A 17,500-nucleotide genomic window follows, 5' to 3' on the forward strand; every position below is an offset into this window, starting at 1 on the left:
TAAGCATGAGAGACCGCGTCATTTGGGATTTTTGGAAATAGATAACGAGCATACAGGGGTTTTTCTGGAGGAAGGAATCAATACTTGCTTCTGTTCGGGAAATTTACCAGTAATGAACCGTACGATAAATTCCTTGAAGCGACACTAAATGCAACGCGTACAGTTTTAGCAAGGCGGCATAGGAGTCTTATTTTCTTGCTGACAAGCAAGAGCTCCATATTCTGATCGGGCGTCGAAGCCGCCATATTCTATTGGTAAGATCGAGGGAAGCCTGGAGATAGTAAAAAGGCGTGAGCGGGAGAGTGGGGTGATATTGGTTTGTTCGCTCCAGGCTTTCCGCGATCTCTCCTATTCAATATGATAGCTTCAACTCTTGATCCCTATAATGAACAAGTGATCTGGGCTACATAAATATTTACACGGACCTCCCGCTGGGAAAAAAAAAAAAAAGATCATGAACTCTGAGCACCAGGAAGCCATCACCACAAAATTTCGTCACGAAACTATTTATAACGTTTCACAGAATACATTACCGAGGAGTAACTATCCCCAAAACAATTTTCCAAAAAAACAGTTTTTTAATCTACCATCATGGCTGTTCTTATAAAAAATAAAGGGGACAAGTTTCTGAAGAAACTGTGGTGCTGCGTCGGTGGGAGAGTATAACAGGGTAATTAAGTATTATCAACTGAGTTGATAACGTAAGGTGGCCACCGTAAAGAGTTCAAAATTACCCTGTTCTTATAAAAAGACGGTAACACAGAGCATGTGCAACCTTCTCGTTGCATAGGAAACCGCTGCTTCATTGCGCGTCGTCGCACGGACCATAGAAGCTAAAAGCTCATTTCTTTTCTAAGTTCAATTTCGCCTGGATTCCATCATGCTGATGTTGGGATGCGCTTTTCCTACGCATCGTTCTCTAGATTATGGATTTTCCCGCGCCATTTTGTCTTTAATTTTTGTTATTTCCTGCTGGAGTCTGTCTGGTAAAATGTTAAGGAAACGTACAAAAGTCTACTTTCAAGATTGGTAGGTGTGAAAAAGACATAGTCGCCGCTCTCTGTGAAAATGTCATATCATAATGCATTTAGACTGGAACTATTTAATGCCTGGCTAAGTAATGCCAAGTTCTTTTTCTGGTGTTCTTGCAGTTGTCTTTCTAGACCGCAGAGACAAGAAGTATGTCCCAGTCACCCTTACGCTCGGTCTAATTACCTCAGAAACATGTCGGGAACTCGGACTGAATAACAAACTGTCACATTCGTCAGCACTTTGGAGAAAGTTAGTTTGTCATATAAATGAGCCTTTAAGAATGACAAGGATCTAATAAATGTTCAGCACAAACAATTCAAAACTTTTAGAAAAACGTACCCCACCATTAACAGCCAGCTTATAGACTCTGGTCTGGTTGGTGAGAGTTATGCTTCACGACATTTTACATGTAGCCATCATAAAAGTAGCTGTCGAGTTTTACCGCGTGCGGCATATATTTCCTGCACTTGTAGCCGGCTGCAAAATTTGAGCCTCGAGTTCTGATGAGTACGTGGCATAGCTATTAATTTATTGAATAAGTAAAATTAGTTCGGTCATAAAAGGATATCAGCCTCGTCAAAATCTTCAATTTCTATCACAGCCTCCAGTCTTCCCTCCAATTCACTCAATTTGTCCACTAGACCGTTGTAATCTTGCCGTTGGATGTGTTCTCTTTCTGAGGGCTTGGTAGGCTCAGAAACAGACCCCTTTAAACGTAGAAGTGAAGTCCTTGTCAAGTTTCAGGACAGCTTTTCATAACAACTAGCAACCATTGAACGAAGTTTCGTGCAATATCGTGATATGTGAGACAAAAAAAATTAATCGCAATATTTTGTATTGAAAGAGTTCAGTTGTTGTTACAGAGCAATTTGCGATTGAGTCGGTCGAAAGTGAACAGAGATTGCTTTCGTTTTGCTTTACTTCGCTCTGTGATTGGTCCAAAAGACTCGCACGACGCTCGCAACCAATCAGATGCAGAACTAAAACCAATCACGACTTCGTCGCCCGCGTTTTCCCGCGCTTTAAGCAGTTTGTATATTTTTATTGCCATTCTTCTACGAAGAGCGTGGATACAGCTACCATCGAGTGATAATTTGGGACATTGACCGCGTGTTTCTAAAGTAAGCCCCTCTGAGGGTCAAATACCGCGCAGTGTACCTTCACTGTTGTGTCCTCCCGTCGATCTTTGTCCTCAGAGTCATTCACATCTGGTATTGAAATGCCATGCTTTTCACACAAGTCTGATATGAGATTCTAAAAAAGACAACGGTTATGGTCAAGCCTCCAGTTTTGATCGCGAATGAAAACTGGCTGCTCATGCAAGTCTCGACTCTTCGTTTTTATGGTTAAATCGTGCAGTCTTAATCGGTATCGTTGTTGGTGCCTATTAATATAAATCGCGGCGGCCTGGACTCCACTCCGAGTCGTCTTTAGTGTACACTGTATCGGACACAGTGGCTTGGATGGGGGAGGTGGTGACACGGGGGGGAAAAGCGGGGAGGTAACCTGCTATAGATTAGAAAGAATAGGGCGGGGGGGGAGGTAACCTGCCATGGGGTGGACAAATAAACAGATAACTTTATTTATACACGGTAAAATCTTTCAGCACGTTCTAAGAGAATAAAATGTCTAATTCTGCCCAGCTAAGCTAACTAATAAACTAATACAGTATTTAAAGAATAAAAACCTATCATATCACATAAGTATTGTATCTCATTCAAAGCCATAATGACGCAGTTTTTGTCTAAATTCGCTTAAAGAAACTGTTGATTGGAGTTCATGAGAAAGGCTATTCCACAACATAGCACCTCTGTAGCAAAAACTTCCTGTAAAGTAGTTGATGCGGGGTTGTGGAAGAGCCAATTTATACTCAGAATTCCTCAGTCTGTACGAAGTCATATCATTTCGAGATACAAATAGAGATTGCAAATATTTAGGGGTCAAGCCATATAAAGTTTTGTGCATCAAAACAGAGGTGGCTACTAGTCTTTGATGACTAAGTTTCTGCCAGCCTTTTACAGAAGAATAAGCAAAATTGCTAGTCGCTTAATACTATATTTTAACTGTGCATTATGCAGACTTACTTCGCATGTTTTAGCTTCGGTCTCTAGCAAAGCCTTGATCAGACTGTCATCACCGACTCTGTAACGAAGTGACGTTTCCAAGATGTCAAATCAACAGCTTTATCAAAATGAAATTATCACTGGAGACATTTAGCATTGAGTTCAACTACGCGTTTACCTCTTAATTTGTTCCTGAAGGACTTGAATCATATCGGATGCTTCCTGTACAATAACCACAGCTAAAAACAAACAAACAAACAAAAAACCAAACAAAAAAGGTTTAGATCAATAGTATATAAAAGACGTTTTTTGTAAGCCAGAGTCATTTTTAGGCTAACCGTCAAAAGGAGTCACAAATTAGTTTTTTGTTTCCTTGTATCGGCTAGAATCTTATAGATTGAGGAGAACGGATATCGTTGGAGATCCACAACGAGCCGAGTTTTTGGGCGGGAGAAGGTTGGAAGAATGGAAGGAGGAAAAAGTGACTGAAAAGACACCCTCCCCTCCCCTTCCACGCCTCGTTACACTAGAATCCAATCCCCTCTAATCCAATCAACACTAAATGACGAATGTGGGTTCAATGTTTGGTTGAGGATAAGAAACAAGAGAGAAAAATCCCTCCCACCTAATTGGCTGATAATTGAACAAAGCTCGAAAGAGTTAAACGAAGAGAAAACGAGAGACAACAAAAATTGTACCATTAAGACGCTCTTTTTCATTGATCTCTACTTCCAGGTCCGCGTTCTGTTTTTGCGCTTCTTCTAACAACTTTCCATCTTCTGCAAGTTCCTTCAACAAAGATTCGAGTTTTTCTTGGCTTTCAACTCCCTGTTGCGTCAAAGTTTCACTTTCTTCTTTCAGCCGTTTAGCCTCCTTAAAATTTCTCTCTAAACGAAGAAAGTAATTCAAACACGGAATTTAAGTTGTTCTTGTGTGGCAACTTTTACACTGCAAGTATTAAACACGGGCAAAACTGAGAAATCCAGAGGTGCATTGGTATTGCATCACTTCGCTTTGTAATTGGTTCAGAAAACTCACACCACCCTCTCGACCAATTGGATGATGACAGAAATTTAATCACGTCTTGGGAAACCACGTTTTCCCGCGCTTGACACAGTTTTCTTGTTTTTAATTTGAATTTTTCATTGGCTTCCTACGTTGTTGAGATTGCGGTACTCAGTCGAGAAGTGACCTTAGCTGGGTCGTTTTGGTGTCTTTAAGAGTTAGACACATAGCACATCCAGCGCTTAAGGGACAACATTTCATTTCACTCTTATCACCGATTCCCTGCAACCAATCAGCTGCAAGTATTACCAAACGCGACCTGGCCACTGGCGTTTCGCGCGCTATCAACAAGAAGGCCTGATTTATCGTTGAGTTTATCGTGCTTTGATATATTTCCTATGGTCTTAACCCTTTCCACTCTAACATCAGTATGCATATTCTCCATACTGTTCCCTATACGTTCCCTAAGGTGCTGATGAGGAGAATTTGTTTTTATAATCCAGAGCTTCGCTAGTTGATGACTATTTCCTCTATTCTAATAACCTGGATGTTTGATTCAGGGGTGATATTGTCAGGAGAATTTAGATGTCAGTCACTCTTAGGGGTTAAAAGGTTAATTGGCCATAGCGATTCCTTTGGTTCCTGTTCTGTTACGCACACAGAACGTTACGCCCACGTTCATATCCTTTACCTTCAATCGCTATTTTTTTGACTGCGTCCAGATCAGAGATCTGGGACTCGATTTCATTCACAGTCTTCCTCAGGGTAACCACGCGTCTTTGCCCCATGTGGACCTTGTTGGTAAAAGTTTTTACCTCCTGGGACACTTCTTTGTGTTTGGCTTCCAGACTAAAATGTATAACAAGAATTAACAGCCTCAATAATAAAAGAATAACTTGAAAAACGCCTATGACAAATAGACTAAGCATAATGTTGACAAAAACGTCTTGATTATGCTTGGTGAATATGGGTGAAGACTGCACAGGAATACCACACCAAAGCCCCAGACCGCAGGAGCCCACCTGGGTTACTGTGACACGAAGCTAATCCGGGAGATGGAATTCCAGAGGTTACCTTTCTCCCCCCTCCCTCCCCCTCCTTCCCCCACATCCTGTCGATTTGCTATTTTGCGAAGTCCTTTAAAACTCTTGTGACAGCCTCAAGGCACACCATCTCACAATTAAAACGTTTGCACATGTGCAGACCCGAAGTACCAAAAAGAAAGGGGGAGGGGGAAAAGTCATACAAAAAAAAAATATATCTTGCATACCTTGTTACTTTGGGATCTGTGTGAAAAGTAAAATGTTTCATGTTTAGAAATACTTGAGCAGACTCCTGTTGCCCTTCCAGCTGTTTGATTAACTTTTCGTATTTTTCCAGCTCTTCTGAAGCTTCAGTTATACCATCAGTCAACCTGTGAAATAAATATTAGAAAATAAAAACTTAGTTTAGTGGAAGAGGAGGGAAGTATTGCATGACATTCCTCCTCCCGCACCCCTCCACTACCCCCAAAACAAATGTATATATAATATATATATGTATATATAAATATGTATATAACTAACTGCAGACAGTACTGTTTCAGCCTTCTGGGCCTCATCAGTGCAGTGCTGATGCTAGGATGGAGGTAAGGCCATACAGCCACCCCAAGTGATCTCACTAAATATGTATATATATATATATATATAAATGTGGGGGTTGAGTCTACCTTGGCATAAAGTGCTCAATGCTGTGGTAGCAGAGCTGAGGATATATAAGTGAAAGAATCAAAGAGGACGTATCAATTCTCTGTTACTCTGAGTTTTGCGCCTAAGCGCTCATCAGACGGAAACAGAAAGTTCTGTCTGACGAGCGCTTAGGCGTGAAACTCAGAGTAATAGAGAATTGATACGTCCTCTATTATTCTTTCACTTATATATTTATATATAAACTGAACTATTCTTTGGACTTACTCTTGTTCTTTTCTTTGACTTTCCTCTACTTTGGCATCAAATATTTCTTGACTAGATGACAACAGCCTCTGTGGATTTTCAGTGTGAGAGTTTTAGAGTGATTTCAGTTGCAAAAAGAAATATGCAGCATACCAGTAACTTCACTTCTATAGAAAAATCCATTGTCTGCACCAACGTAAATCCAAAATGGAACTTAAAAAAAATTCTACTGTCACTGCTTTTTTCATTTTTTAGAGGAAATTTGACAGTGATGGATCCAGACATTGAGCATGTGGGGGGGGGCCTGGTTTTTTGTCACTTGCCCCACCAGCTTTTCTACCTTCCACGATTCTTTTCAGCATGGACATAAAATGTTTTTTTGGATTTGTGGAGTGGAACGTTATTTTTTGATTTAATCAAACACAGCGTGAATGGTGCAGCATGGCCATGTGTACAGATAGGGTCATACTATTCTTATTGAACATTAAAGGGAGGTCTGCTCGACAGCCAAAATGGTAATGTGGTAATCCATTTGGAGCGTATCCTTTTTACTGAAGCATGAGATGTTTAGGAGTATTCTGCCCCCCCCCCCACCCCCCCATGTGTTTTAACTGTTTAACCCCTAAGAGTGACATGCTTCTAATTTCTCCTTACAATATCACCCCTGAATCAAACATTAGGGTCAGGAGAACAAAGGAAATGATCAACAGCTAAAGAAGTTCTTGATCGATAAACAAATTCTCCTTGTCAGCGCCTTAGGAAATGCACAGAGAACTGTATGGAGAATATGGATACTGATGTTAGGGTGTAAAGGATTCACTCACAAATTCTTCCTGCAGTGACCTCTCTCTTCTTTCTATTTCCTGTTGCTGTTTATCAAGGGCTTGTTGCTGTGGACTGAATTCCAACTTGACAGAGTCTATTTCATTGTCTTGCTCTTTGATGAAAGCTGTTAACTCTGATTCTTTGGTTCTCAACTTAGCCAGCTTAGCCTCCAGTGATGAGATTTCTGCCTATTACAAATTGAGATATTCTTTACTTCAACGAACTTTTTTCACTTGCTAACATTAGAACTATCATCTTATCATCCTCAGGTGAAGACCACAAAGATTGAATGTTCCTATGAGCTATAAAAATATTTGCTATAAAATTGTGGACCAAAGTTCATGATGATAATTAGACAGAGTAACTGATATCAAATATTTCTATGATCATACTCATATATATATATATATATATATATATATTTTGCCAATAATTTTGCTCCCTTGAGCTCATTTCAAAAATGAATTTATGGGAAGCTTAGTGCAAATGAAAACAAACAAAAATTGAAGCTTGTTCAAAGTGAAGAACAGGAGAGATGTTCATCTAATGTATGGAGCATGGTGGGTCAAAACAATATGCTGAATGTTCTATTACAAAATTAACTTTGAAAGCTCAAATTTGACAAGTTTTGGAACCCAAGATAACAAACTATTTTTTTCTATACTTTTTCTTTTTTTTTTTTTAACTGACCTGCAAGGCTCCCCTCTCTAAAAGCAACCCTTCCTTTTTTGTTTGGAACTCCTCAGTTTTTAGTACAATTTCTTTACTTAGTTCCACACCCTCTGCCTCCATATGCTCCTTGTCAAGCCTCAGATGATCCATTGTTCTTTCCAGTCTCTGCCGATCAGAATTCAGACGCTGTTTTTCCTTTGCACTCTGGGTAGCCTGAGTATCTGTGTGTCTGACCAGACACTCCTTTTGTTCTTCTCGCACCTCTTCTAGTGTTGTCTGATTTTGTCTGTAAATCTTAACTTCTCTTTCTGTTATTTCAGCTCTCAGCTTCAATGCTTTTTCAACCTTCCAAAAGAAGAGTAGATTTGAAAAAAATGGAAGGAAGGCCAAGTGTGGTGGGGGAAGGACCAGTGAGGGGAGGGGGTGGGGAGGAAGTAATGAAAAGGAAGGAAGGGAGGGTAAGGGAAAAGATGGAAGGAGGAGTGAAGGCTGGGTGAGGGGGTGGGGAAGAAGTCATGAGAGGGAGGGATGGGAGGGTGAGAAAAAAGATGGGATGGGGGAGTGAAGGGAAGGTGAAGGGGTGGGGAGGAAGTGATGAAAAGGAGGGAAGAGAGAGTGGGGGAAAAGACAGGAGGGGGAGTGAACAGCAAGTGAAGGGGGTAGGGAGGAAGCAATGAAAAAGAGGGAGGGGAGGGTAAGGGAAAGGATGGGAAGGGAGAGAGAGGAGGGACAGAGAACAATGAAGAGTGGAAGGTTCACACAACACTTTCAAATCTGCTTCAGAAACTGATTTCTGGTTCTGGAAAACAGCAAAGTCTACCATATCATAATTACTGGAAGTTTGAATGAGGAGGGATTGAAAAAGCCAAAGTATTTGAAGTAACCTTTTTCCCTACCTTATCATCTCGAGCAGGTAGCCTATACCTAGCAAATTCCAAATCTTGCTTGAGTTGTTCCATTCTGTTACTGATCTCTTCTGCCAGGTCATAATTGTCACAGGCTAAGGCCTGGCTTTCTTCCATCTGAAGTCGTTTGAATTCTTCTTCTTTTTCATTCTCCACATTGCACAACTCTGTGTAAACCTTTAACAACTCTTCCTCAAGGATTTTTAGGCACCGTTTGTCTTTACTAAACACAAAAAAAAAGGAAATGAGAGGTTTTTTAGACTCGCTAATCTCCTACTCAAAAGCTTGCACTGAGTATATCTTTCCATAAGATAAAACTCCTCATAAATATTTAATCCAATTTTTCATGGTACCATGAAACCTTTTCATCTTCAAGTTTTCTGTAGTTATTCTCCTTGGTGTTCTCTACAAATTTCTTGCAGTTTTTAGTTCAGAGAATTTGGTTTTACATCAATTAATAATTTCCTAGTTGATGTTTTTCTCTATTCTCATCACCAGTCTGCTTGATATTGTATTGATATTGTTTGGAGAAATTACTTCTTGGTCACTCATGAGAAGTAATTACCCCTTTGACCACAAAGAGTGACCAGTTTCTAATTTCTCCTCACAATATCAGCCCTGAATCACACATTAAGGTCTGGAGAATAAAGGAATTGACAACCAAAAAATGAAACTTGTGATTGTTAAACAAATTCTCCTTGTCAGCACCTTAGGAAATGTATAGAGAACAGTAGGGAGAATATTCATACTACTGTTGGGGTGAAACAGGTTAAAAACTATACAGTGGCTCTTTCATAACTCTGGAATAAGTGACAAAAGTAAAGTACCCCATATTTTTTTCAGAGTTTGCTAATAATACAAATGGTAGCAGTGCATCTAGGATCAAGTCAAACATAATTGCTTGCACAGGTTCACACTAAGCTGTTTCCACATATCCTACCTAGATACCACCCATACATAATAACCCAGAACTTCACATAATACCTTAGACTTGTAAGTTGAAGTTTCAAGTGAGTCAACACATTGATTAGCTTCTTTGAAGGTTCTTCAAGATCACTCTTTTTCTGATCCATAACGAGTCTTTCTTCTTTAAATTCTACCTCCACATTTTGTTTAACTTGTTCATTTGACCCAGGAGTAAAATGTGAAGTTAGTATTTCACTTTCCACAGCACTGTTAAGAGAGGTTTCCCCAGCAAAGCCTTCATCTATTCTTCTGCCAGATGCCTTAGAAAGATCTTCATCTGAATCCAAATATTTCCCACTTTCAAAAATACTTTCATCTTCTTCTAAACTCTTTGTGTTGTTTGACACCTCTAAGGTTTTGTCTTGTATCTCCATACAAGAAGATTTAGACACAGTTTCCGAGTGGTCACTTACAGCATCAATTGGATTAAATTCATCAACAATAATTTTGTCACCCTGGGGTGAAGTTGATCTATTCAAGTCTAAGTCTTTTAAGGATTCTCTGCTGGGAGTTTCTGTAACATTTCCTTCAGTGGTATTGATCTTCATCTCTTCAAACAAATTTTCATCCGAAGATGATGGGGTTCCAATGGAGTACAAGGGCGTGGAAGGCTCACCACTCTCCTCGTCAAGTTTTGTGAGTCCTCCTGTTGCCCTTGTCTGATCTAATAAGCAACAAGCATATCCATCAAGGAAGGGGAGACAAGGTAACCTGAATGCTGGGCTGTGGTACAATAAGTAAGTGTTCAAGGGCGAGCTGACTTACTTTGATTCTGAATACTCACTCCTTAGATCTCATTCGAAATTCTCCTTACTGTCTACCATACAATCTTCGTGATACTGGTTTGGAGAATTTGGCATTGGATCAACTAATAATTCCCCTATTGATATTTTTCTCTATTCTCATCACTTGTCTGCTTGATATTGTATTGATACTGTAAGGAGAAATTCTGTCTGGGTCACTCATAGGAGTGAGAGGGTAAGAGAAACTTCAACTGGTGGAATGAGTTGTCCTTACATTCAAAATAATCTTTCAAGTTGTAAATTTATTGCCAAAAAAAAATACATGACATTCAAATGTAAAATAAGTGTGTAAATCATGTCAAGACCGCCAGGCCTACATTTTGACATTAACAATATCTGCAAACACCTTGATATGTATTTCATTAACTAGTACTCAACAAACATTGTAGCTGAGCTAAAACAAAATACCTTCTTCCACCTTGGATTCCTGTTCAGTTTTACCAACTGTCCCCTCAGCAATCACATCACTTGGCTCGCTGGGTTCCCTTAAAATATTGGATAAACAATAACTTTAAGGTGAAAATTAATACTTATATCTATCACAACAGCTATAACTGCTACTACTGCTATTTCTGCCTCAACTTCTGCTGCTACTTCTGTTGCTACTTCTGCTGAAATTTCTGCTTCAACTTTTGCTGCTACCTCTGCTGCAACTTCTGCTGCTACTTCGGCTGCTACTTCTGCTGCTATATCTGCTGCTACTTTTGCTTCATTTTCTGCAGCTACTTCTGCTGCTACTTCTGCTGCTACTTCTGCTGCTACTTCTGCTGCTACTTCTGCTGCTACTTCTGCTGCTACTTCTGCTGCTACTTCTGCTGCTACTTCTGCTGCTACTTCTGCTTCAACTTCAGCTGCAACTTCTGCTGCTACTTCTGCCACTACTTCTGATCAGCTGCTATCTCTGCTCCTACGAGTGCTGCTACTCAAGCTGCTACTTCTGCTTCTACTTCAATCTGCCGCTACTTCTGCTTTTACTTCTGCTGCTACTGTGGCTGTTACTTCTGCTGTTGGTGGTGCTACTGCTACTGACATTACTACTGCACTAGGTACTGTTGCTGCCACTGACACTGCTACTGCTAAACCACTGGCAGTGTTACTGCTACTTCTATTACCACTAACATTCTAATACTAGTCCTCCTTCTACTACTTCTAACAGCACATTAAAACATAAAATTAAACTTGAATTTACTCTTTACTGTCAGGTTGTCTGGCATATCCGGGTCTCACAGCATGACGAGCTCTTTTCTTCTTTGTAGCTGATTGGCTCATCTGCTGTGGAACAACTTTTGGCTGCATTGGCTTGGGTAACAACTCAGCTTCGATGGGTCTTGCTGTAGCAAAATGAAGGAAACCAAAATTAATTTTTTTGTTGATGTAATCTGAATTCTCAATGATTATGCAATCATCACTTAACCCTTTAACTCCCATGAGTGACCAAGACAGAATTTCTCCTTACAATATCAATACAATATCAATACAATATCAAGCAGACATTAAGTGATGGGAATTAAGCAAAATATTGGTTAGGAGATTATACGTTGATCCAATACCAAATTCTCCAAACTAACATCCCAAGAACTGTATGGGAGACAGTAAGGAGAATTACTAATGAGATCTTGGGAGTTAAAGGGTTAAAGGAGTGTATTTCTAAAACCACTCACCCACAATCTGATTTTTAATCCTCCCCTTAAGCTACTTGACATTTCCTTGTATATTGGTAACAAGAATTTTGTGTTAAATCAAGATAACAACTTCTACCTCATAAGTTTGAGTATTCTACTTTCCTGTTGCTGGATAATGTACAGATATCATGGGAAGAAGTTACATGCATGTTAATCACTTAAAAAAGAACACCTTTCTAGTTTATGGTTTTGATTTCCAAGTGTGCCAGGAGTAGTCCACCCTCCTTGTTGACAATGTCCGCATCTCAAAGAAAAGTCAGAGCAAACACAAATTTTCTGTCTTACCAAGAACTGCACCAAAATCTTGTGGATTTTCAATATCTGTTTTGGGTAATTTATCTTGCAGTGAAACATCACCATGACCCATCAGATTAACTTCATCAGAGGAGGTTGTCCTTTCAGCAGGAGCTGCTGTTAGGGTCATGCCGCTGAACAACGACCCACTAATAGCACTGTCACCATCATTCTTTTCTCTCTAAGATTAAAATTTAACATAAAATGGTTTCATGAATGAAATAATCAGGGAGTAGGAGTGGCAAGGAGCAGGACAGCTCAAAAACAGAGACTGAGAAACAAGCTCTTATGGAATCATGGGCAAAGCTCTCCTAAAAGGTTTTTAACTGCAGTTAAACTTATATGCAGTCACCCACAGGGAATGGCAGGGTGACCGCTTAACCCTAACATCACTATCTATATTCTCCACACTCTTCTTTAAACAATTCCTTTTATCTGGACAAAGAGAATTTGTTTTATAATCAAAGCATCTTAGCTTGGCGATCATTATCTTTATTCTCATGATATTAATGAGTGATTCTACAGTATTACTGTAAGGAGAATTTGGATGCTGGTCACTACTAAAGGAATGGATGGTCACTATTAGGGTTTAAAGGGTTAAAGCAGGTTGACCACTCAACATTGGTTCTGATTGTTAATAATATTCTCCCCTTTAGCTGCTACACATTTCCTTGTGAAATAGTTATGAGAACTTGGCTCTAGATCAAGATAGCAGCTTCTACCTGATAAGTTTGAATGTTCTCATTACCTGTTTGCTGAAGAATGTATGGATATTGTAGGGAGAAGTTTCATGTTAATCACTTCTGGGAGTTAAAGGGTTAATGTACAAAAACTCTCTCAAAAATACAACAAACATTGATTTCATAGAAAAACATGGATTTTTGTAGTTCTATTTTAGTGGTTCCACTTAAGGTGAGTGTTGAATACAGGCAAAAGACAATATAAACAGGCTGTTGGGACTCAGAGAAGGGTGACCGTGACTGCTTCAAAATTCCTAAGATCTCATTTGAAATTTTGCTTACTGTCTACCTACACAACTACAGAGAATTTGGTTTTGGATCAACTAATAATTAGCTTACACAAAGTACTGGGTTTAATAACCATACTGCAGCACAAAATATTTACCATGGGCTCCAATTTAACAGTTTTTAAAACTAAATCTTGAATCAAAAAACCTTCATGATCAGTTAAGCAAACTAACAGTGGCAGATTGCAAAAGAACAAGTGTATCACAAGCGACATTGAATTTATGTTGGACAGCTTCATCGTAATGCATCTTTATCACCTCTAAAAACTGAATCTGTGTTGGACAGCTTAACCGTTATGCATCTTTACAACTCTACAAATTGAATTTGTGTTAGACAGCTTCATTGTAATGCATCTTTATCACCTCTACAAATTAAATTTATGTTGGACAGCTTCACCGTTATGCATCTTTATCAACTCTACAAATTGAATTTGTGTTGGACAGCTTCATCGTAATGCATCTTTACCAACTCTACAAATTGAATTTGTGTTGGACAGTTTCACCATTATGCATCTTTATCAACTCTACAAATTGAATTTGTGTTGGACAGCCTCATCGTGATGCATCTTTATCAACTCTACAAACTGAATTTGTGTTGGACAGCTTCATCATTATGCATCTTTATCAACTCTACAAATTGAATTTGTGTTAGACAGCTTCATCGTAATGCACCTTTATCACCTCTACAAATTAAATTTATGCTGGACAGCTTCACCATTATGCATCTTTATCAACTCTACAAATTGAATTTGTGTTGGACAGCTTCATCGTAATGCATCTTTATCACCTCTACAAATTAAATTTATGTTGGACAGCTTCACCGTTATGCATCTTTATCAACTCTACAAATTGAATTTGTGTTGGACAGCTTCACCGTTATGCATCTTTATCAATTCTACAAACTGAATTTGTGTCGGACAGCTTCATCGTAATGCATCTTTACCAACTCTACAAGTTGAATTTGTGTTGGACAGCTTCACTGTTATGCATCTTTATCAACTGTACAAATTGAATTTGTGTTGGACAGCTTCATCGTAATGCATCTTTGCCAACTCTACAAATTGAATTTGTGTTGGACAGCTCCACCTCTATACATCTTTATCAACTCTTCAAATCTTCTTGGGGAGCTACAAACTGTGGGAGATCCGATAGATAATCGATGTTGTTCGTGTATGAAAAACAAACATCCTGGTTTCAAATTACGAAAAAAGGAATTAAGAAGGAATTTTATTGCTATGGGGACCAGAAAACCTTAATCAGTGACACAACGTTTATAAAAAACACCTCCCTATAAAAGGCATTGGACAACATCTTGCAGCATCTCACACGGAAGTAAATTCATAAATTACACCATGCAAAATCAAAACTACCCACCGAAGTTTCCTGAGAAACATCTCTAGGACCTTGAGACTTTTTATTGTGAGAAGGTGAGGATTTCGCCTTTCTAGATCGTGAAAAGAACGACATATTTGACTTTAAAATAAAACAATTTCATTTTCAGGTTGAGCCACCATATTGAACATTTAACCTGCGCCTGCAGTTTAGACCGCTTTTACTAGTTCCAGTCTACCTCCAGTCACATCAGCCATTTCGTGTTTTAAGATACTTGGAAAAAATCTGGGATATTAAGTTATCACATTTTAATTTTTCACTCTTACATTCATTGCACGGGTGAAAACATGAGGTTAAGGTTACCATTAGAATTTCTGACGTATAAAGAGGATATGAGGAGCTTGTCTGAATAGATTAACGCAAATGAACAAAAAATATCGCATTTGTCAAGAGTTAGTTCAGTGAACAGCCTCAGTGGTTCCATCAATTTACTAAAGGAATGGATGAAAAAAAAAATTAAGACAAAATTTTAAAGAAGCTTCATTTTTCTACATGCTCTATAACTCTTTTCGATTAAATCACCAATAGACAAATTAAATAGTAAAATATTATCTTTATTACTCCAAAAGACAAAGGTACTGGCCTAACTCACAAAAGCTTAAAATATGAAAAAATTCAAACAAAATGGGTGACCAAAATTTTCTTGATCAGTTTATCAGTCTTTATGATAATAAAACTACTATAAATATTTGCTCAACTGGCTCGCCTGTTCGTAAAAAAACCATTACAACTGAGATTTCCAGTCATTATCACAATTTTGTTGGTACAGGCATCCTGCCTGATTATACTTTTGACAAAATGTATTTTGTCATTTCTTAAAATATATGGAAAATAATTAGTCGGGTTAAAAGGAAGCAAGTTAAAAAAATTACGTGCACACCTCCTCTTCTAAATCCCCGTCACAATATTTTTTTTTATTTCGTTCTGGAGTCTTAATTATAAGGGCAGATATAATCTTGCATATTTTCCTTCAAGAACTTGATTGTTCCAGCAATGCCACAAGACATAAAAAATTCATATTTTTTCCTTTATTGAAACCGATTTCTGAACTGGACCGCACGATCTCTTTAAAATGTGTCACTGTTATTTCTAAAGTTCACTGCCTATATCAAAACGATTTTGACTTCAGCGTCACTTCAACGACGTCTTGAAAACAGCCACCGCGCGCCCCTAAGTGTCGTCCTTTTCACTGACACGCAAATTAATGAGTTACTTTCTTTCAGTTCTTTAATGAAGCGATTGTACTTACCACACAATTGTTTCAAGCTTTTTTATAGGAAACGAACTGAAGATATCGTCTTTACCGAAAGCGTTCGATTTTGTTCGAACTGTGTGTTTGTTACCAAGTGATGAAATGAACAAGTCTCGAATTTCGTTTCTTTTTTAATAAATAAGTCAAACTTTTAAAACAACTATGTCGTGGGGGCCAGTAAAAACCGATTATTAGAGGTCTACCACTACACCGCCGCCTAAAGAACCTCTTACCGCCGTTTGTTTCGCCAGCGAGCAGTCTCTCATGTTTGGTTTCGCCTTCGGCCCCCTTTAGGGCACAACTACCTATGAATCATCGACAGCCGCTTTTAGAAAAAGCTATCGAAATCCCTGGATGTTTTGAATTGGTTAAGCACAAATAAGTAACTACTTTTTAACCGTAACTAAAAACCGCACTAATTTCCCATCTCCTGTGTATTTTCCTTTACAAAGAAATGTTTAAAAAGGCCATATCGTCAACTCTTTTACTGAGGTCATAGGATAGCTTTTTGGGTGAATTTCTTAATAAACTGAAATTTTCTATTTTTGTGGTCTGTCACAGTGACAAAAACACGCTTTTCATTTGAGTGTCGTCATACCAAACCTACGCAGTCACAACGGCCAATCAGAAGGAAGGTAGTATCACAAGGAGCCAATCCCGAAGTATGGGAATATATTTGACCTGGAAAACAAGAAAGAAGTCAATGTTTTGCATGTGATTTTCTTAAAGGTGGTGCGACTATTTTTGACCAATGACAAAGCGAGGTTACTGGTAAAACCAGATAGTGATTTACAGGGCGGATCGTATTCCATATTGAACACGACGGGATCTGGAATAAAAAAACAAAGTTTTAAAGAAGGATTAATTGAAAAAACAACAATGTGCCTTTGCCAGCTGATGACAACAATAAAAGAAAAATAGAAGCCGCACTAACAGAGGAATTTTAACGTAATAAAATTGTTGGGGGCGATGTGATACAATCATGTTCTTTGGTTTATTTATAGAAAACCTCTTGAAGCGGTGAATAATGATGGACGACCTGATTTCAAACAAATATGTCGGTGTAAAAGATGGGATGACATAAAGATGATATTACATTATCAGCATTTAAGTCGGGATATTTCAAAGTTTAAGCTATCTTTATTCCATAGAAAAACAATTTATTTTTTGTGGGTAAATTACACAAGTGTCACTTGCGGATTATGATCTGGACAGGTGCGAAACTAAATGAATTCATCTCGTAAGTAGTTCCAAACAGGCTGTGTAAATCAACGTAGTATAGCCTCCATCATCAACATCAGCAATTACTTTCATTGTGATAACGAACTAATGTCTTCCTAGAAAGTATAGTAGCAACAAGGCAAAATTATAGGTCACGGCCTTAGCTTTTGTAGAAATTGCATATTACCATAATTCCTATACTTGAAGAATTATATCACAATCAACAAGAAATTGTTTTTTTCCATTACTTTAATGAAGTCTAGACAGTATGCAAAACCTAGCATGTTATTAAGCAACTTCGTCCGGCCCTCAGAAAACCTCGCCCCGCCCATGTAGGTTGTGTACATGTGTATCGTTAAGAAAACGTGTTGCTTTTTCATTTAGTTTTAACAGCTGTTAGGAGAGACCTAACTGCTAAACTTAAGTTATA

General features: G+C 38.6%; 1 protein-coding gene across 2 annotated transcripts; it reads right to left on the reverse strand.

Moving 5' to 3' along the window:
* Positions 1-495: 495 nt before the first annotated feature.
* LOC131776892 (putative leucine-rich repeat-containing protein DDB_G0290503) lies at positions 496-14,718 on the reverse strand. Of its 2 annotated transcripts, XM_066160695.1 has the most exons (17): positions 14,580-14,718; positions 12,170-12,359; positions 11,392-11,533; positions 10,611-10,687; positions 9,418-10,063; positions 8,425-8,656; positions 7,547-7,873; positions 6,856-7,044; positions 6,053-6,120; positions 5,371-5,514; positions 4,792-4,949; positions 3,794-3,982; positions 3,274-3,334; positions 3,117-3,174; positions 2,191-2,286; positions 1,604-1,739; positions 496-986 (listed from the first exon to the last, which is right to left on the reverse strand). In XM_066160695.1, exons 1-17 carry the CDS (start codon positions 14,670-14,672, stop codon positions 925-927), a joined length of 2,868 nt encoding a protein of 955 aa, XP_066016792.1. In that variant the 5' UTR covers positions 14,673-14,718; the 3' UTR covers positions 496-924. The 2 variants fall into 2 exon arrangements, with proteins under 2 accessions (XP_066016792.1, XP_066016793.1); XM_066160696.1 differs by lacking the exon at positions 496-986 and having other exon boundaries at positions 1,587-1,739.
* Between the last annotated feature and the right edge of the window lie 2,782 nt (positions 14,719-17,500).

Source organism: Pocillopora verrucosa, chromosome 13 (genome assembly GCF_036669915.1).
Source record: "Pocillopora verrucosa isolate sample1 chromosome 13, ASM3666991v2, whole genome shotgun sequence".
NCBI lineage: Eukaryota > Metazoa > Cnidaria > Anthozoa > Scleractinia > Pocilloporidae > Pocillopora > Pocillopora verrucosa.

What these genes read in the sequence shown, in the direction of transcription:
- LOC131776892 (XM_066160695.1), bottom strand. Translation starts at nt 14,672, where the DNA reads ATGTCGTTCTTTTCACGATCTAGAAAGGCGAAATCCTCACCTTCTCAC. An exon ending in ATGTTTCTCAGGAAACTTCG is followed by an intron (nt 12,360 to 14,579) that starts GTGGGTAGTTTT and finishes TTTTAATCTTAG; the next exon opens with AGAGAAAAGAATGATGGTGA. An exon ending in AGATTTTGGTGCAGTTCTTG is followed by an intron (nt 11,534 to 12,169) that starts GTAAGACAGAAA and finishes ATTTTGCTACAG; the next exon opens with CAAGACCCATCGAAGCTGAG.